Source organism: Rhizopus delemar, genomic scaffold (assembly GCF_000149305.1).
Source record: "Rhizopus delemar RA 99-880 supercont3.31 genomic scaffold, whole genome shotgun sequence".
In the NCBI taxonomy this organism is placed as follows: Eukaryota; Fungi; Mucoromycota; class Mucoromycetes; order Mucorales; family Rhizopodaceae; genus Rhizopus; species Rhizopus delemar.
In genome coordinates, this window is record NW_027137857.1 from 26546 (window position 1) to 30789 (window position 4244).

The 4244-nt window shown below is 37.6% G+C and overlaps 3 protein-coding genes across 3 annotated transcripts; all 3 read right to left on the bottom strand.

Annotated features, from left to right (window-relative positions):
- Positions 1–395: 395 nt before the first annotated feature.
- RO3G_17276 (uncharacterized protein) lies at positions 396–1886 on the bottom strand (the record flags this gene model as incomplete). Its single annotated transcript, XM_067671860.1, has 2 exons — positions 396–1402; positions 1808–1886. The coding sequence occupies 2 exons, from the start codon at positions 1884–1886 to the stop codon at positions 396–398; spliced, it is 1086 nt and encodes a 361-aa protein (XP_067527961.1).
- Positions 1887–2324: 438 nt separating this feature from the next.
- RO3G_17277 (uncharacterized protein) lies at positions 2325–2525 on the bottom strand (the record flags this gene model as incomplete). The annotated part of the gene is made up of 1 exon (XM_067671861.1): positions 2325–2525. A coding segment is annotated over one exon (201 nt), but the record flags the coding sequence as incomplete, so codon positions are not given.
- A 255-nt stretch (positions 2526–2780) lies between these two features.
- RO3G_17278 (uncharacterized protein) lies at positions 2781–3614 on the bottom strand (the record flags this gene model as incomplete). The annotated part of the gene is made up of 4 exons (XM_067671862.1): positions 2781–2851; positions 3085–3090; positions 3324–3433; positions 3499–3614. The coding sequence occupies 4 exons, from the start codon at positions 3612–3614 to the stop codon at positions 2781–2783; spliced, it is 303 nt and encodes a 100-aa protein (XP_067527963.1).
- Between the last annotated feature and the right edge of the window lie 630 nt (positions 3615–4244).

Consider the following 4244-nt stretch of genomic DNA (forward strand, 5'->3'; position numbering starts at 1 on the left):
GTACTCGATTGCAGTTCAAAATAAAGTAAAACTTGAAACTTGATAATTGATGAGTTATTTGAATTTTTTTTTTGAGTGAAGACAGACGAGAGAGCCCATTAAATCAGACGACGTCTTCATAAATTTAGTAATGAAGGAACCATAGCTACAAAGTATGAGTTACAGTAAGGGACAAAATCAGTCCGTTTTTTGGTTTTTTCGCAATGTCACGCCGGGAATTGTACCTAGAGCTCCGCTTTGCTGACGAAAAATTTACCTCTTTTTTCAACAAATCTGATAATATTTGTCGGGACTGGTATTTTTTAGTTTCCGACATGTTATGAGAAGATATATTGAAAATAACGGATTTTTATTTCTTTGAATTTTAATTAGTACTTGGTATCACGGCCCTTACGCTAGATTACGTCCCGAACTCGACGGGGCATGGAGTGAATAAGGTTTCTACAGTACTCTGGAGTTGCTAGGTCATACCAAAGCTTCGAAACCCGGTCAAAAAATGCTTGGTCAGCCTCAATCACGGAAGGGGGCGGTCTTGTCATCTGTTCCCTCTTTTTAAGCATGGCCCATGCATTTTCAATTGGGTTAAGGTCAGGAGAGTATGCTGGCCAACTCAGGAGCTTAACCTTGTTCTTTTGGAACCATTTTGAAGGAGCTGAAGCACAATGGATGCTTGCATTATCTTGTTGAGAGATCATGTCATTACTTTGCAGGCCATAGTACTTCAATATTTCCTTGTATTCCTCCTCAAGTACTGACGTGTATAGCTCACCATTTACATTACTTTGTAGCCAGGACATGTAGCCCCCTCCATGTATAGTTATGCAACTCCAAAGCATAATCCCGCCTCCTCCATAAGCATGTTTCCTCTTGTAGTGACGGTCTCGATAAGGTGCATTATCCTCTTTCCAAGCGTATTCTAGACCATTAGACCCTCTTTTTTGGATCTTTGTCTCATCAGAAAAGACAACGCGTTCCCAAGCAGTCTCGGACCAGTCTTTATGAGCCTTTGCCCAATCATATCGCGCCTTTTGCCTGTCATTACTAAGTGGAAGTGCCGTCTTTTTTTTAGCGGATTTTAGACCTTTGCGTTTGAAAGTACGAGTAATTTTTTTTGGATTGACTGATCGATCTGGTTTTTTAACGCCAAAGGAGGCATCAGCTGCGCTTTTAGATAAGCCTAGTCTTATATCTCTAGCTGCTTTGGTTTCCTCCCTAGGTGTGAGTAAACGATGTCTACCCGCGCTATTTTTTGACTGCATCTTGGTTTTCCTTGAAATTCTTCGAATCATGGACTTTCCACAGCCTACTTTCTTTTGAATTACATCCCATGGAATGGAGTGGTTCATCATGTTTTCAATTTGGACATGTTTGTCGGCATTCTTTGCTGTCATGGCGTGTTTGGCTAATCTGAGATGAGGTAAATGGGAAAAAAGAAAAAATGTAAAACAATAAAATGAGCTAAAATATGAGAACGCGTAAGCGTTCACTGACGTCATAAGACATACCAAACTAAATTTCAAGTCAATCCAGTGACTGTTTCTGGAGATACGGGACCTAATGCAAAATCGGGCGTTAGCAGCAATCACGGAAAATCACTTTTTCCGCCATAAATACAGAAGAAATGCAGCTAGAAGCAATTAGGTTACACCAATATTTTTGTCTAGTCTACATGCGTATTTAGTGTCAGCAAAGCGGAGCTCTAAAATTAATTCTCGGAGAGGCATTGCGAAAAAACCAAAAAACGGACTGATTTTGTCCCTTACTGTAATGATAAATGATTGAATAGTTTTGCATAATTGTTACATACAGTGGGTCAAAAAACTGCACCAACGCAACTCAGTTTTTCTGAAATACAAGTATAGCTCTGTCAGTTTAACAGTAAACATTACGAAACTTGGAGCAAAAAGAGTTAATACTGTTACTATTTATTAACGCAAGTTTCCAAGTCCGATGCGGAGTATTGATCTAAAGAGTACTCAGCAAAAAGAGGAGGTCGGTTGGTGCAGTTTTTTGACTTTTTTAATATTAGTGGATCCACCCTTCTTTGCTAGGACTGCTTGCATTCTGTCGGACATGCTGTCTATATATTTGATGCATTAATCCTTAGTAAACGAATTCCATTCATTTTCGACTCTTTGCCACAGTTCATGGATGCTGGTCGCCCTATTATCATACATGCTCAGCTTTAACTTCAAATGATGCCATATATGCTCAATAGGATTAAGGTCTCGACTTTGTGATGGCTAATTGTCGATATAAATCATGCCACTATCCTTCATCAATTGTGTCGTAGACTTTCATCGATGTTTAGGATCATTGTCATGCTAAAATACCGACATTTTCCAGTTAAGACCATAGTACTCCATAGTGTCTTGTAGACTTGTACCAAGGATTTCTTGGTATACCTCTGAATTCATGGTACCATTATAAATCTGACATGCGTATCCAGGCCCTTCGCTGGTTATACAAGCCCATAACATGAGACCACCGCCTCCACGCTTCACAGTAACGTCGATATGGTGAGGCTGTAAACGATCACATTTTCTTTTTGTTGTAGAACAGTAACTGATTGTAGTTGACATTAATAAATATAAGTCTTAATACAAGATCATAATTAAAATAAAATAAAATATAAGTTTATTTAAATAAGATCATACAATCAATTCCAATTAAACATGTTCTTTTAGAATATGTATTGTATTCATGAGAGTTCTTTGATAAGAAGAAGTATCAACTAAAATAACCAAATCCAATCCAATGTCAGGAATATTGCTAATCTTTCACATAATTGAAATAACGCGTAAAATAACGTTATTCAATTCAGTGAGGAATTCCCAGAATAAAAGATAATCTATGACAGACATACAAAAGAGCAAATGAAAAGTTTTCATAATCATAATTATAGATAACACTTGCTAAAGTACCTGAATATTAGAAGAACGATAACAATAGAAGATATCAAGCCACTCACTCAATAAGATATAAATACCTACCTTCAATTAGAATAATTTTTACTTTAACTTAAACTGAAATAAAGATCAGTCTCAAAAAGTACCCAAACTGTTTCTTGATCTTTGTTTTTACCTTTTCCTTTATTATTTAAACCATTATACAACACTTTTCCAATAATACTTGCAGCCATCAGAGCCCCAAACGTTGATTTTCGTCTCATCAGAAAAGATGACACGTCGTCAATCATGTACTGTCCAATATTGATGCTTTTTCGCCCATGCTGATCGAGCCTTTTTGTGCTTTTCAGTCAATAATGGCTTTTTCTTTTTGATCTCAGCATAAATTTCAACTGAATGTAAGACATTAATTACCGATTGATACGACATAGGGCGCCCCAGCTCCTCCAACTTCATTTGCACGTCCTTGGCAGTCCTCAAACAACCTGTGAGCACTTATCTCTTGATGTATCGGCGTGTTGACTCTGCCACAATGCTCGGTCTACCTCCTCTTTTACGTATTCAATCGTGCATCCACTTATTTGCATACCTATTGACGGTATTTCTATGCACTCCAACCCGTTTCTCAATGACTGAAGGATCAGCACTGTTCTCTAATAATGCTTTGATACTGTTTTGAATATCGGATGGAAGCTTTTTGGGCATTTCTAATGATGGATAGATACTGACGATGTACAATGGGTTTGGGTAAAGCATGAAAAAAAAAACAGAAAACAATTACAAAAACTTTATTTGAAGGTCCCCAGTGTGACTAGGTATAAGAAAGATTAGATTAAATCTGCCGGAATAGTCTCAGTCCGGACATATGATATCAAATACCTTGTCATTTTAAAAGTCAAAAAACTGCACCAACCGACCTCCTCTTTTTACTGAGTGCTCTTTAGATCAGTACTCCGCATCGGACTTGGAAACTTGCGTTAATAAATAGTAACAGTAGTAACTCTTTTTGTTCCAAGTTTCGTAATGTTTACTGTTAAACTGACAGAGCTATACTTGTATTTCAGAAAAACTGGGTTGCGTTGGTGCAGTTTTTTGACCCACTGTATAAATTTTTCTTGGAAGAGAGAGAGTGAGAATATTATTGTCGATATATGGCTTGACAGCAACAGGATTATAAATGCGATGAATCGGAAGTATGCTAAGCCTTGACACTGGTTTATACTGATTCTTCCACACTTGGATGCCAGTACCATCAAAAGTGGGAAAATGTTGGGTCGCATGGCTGTACCAATTGACAAATGCAAAGTAATGAGTGTTGTTACCAAATGAATGAGT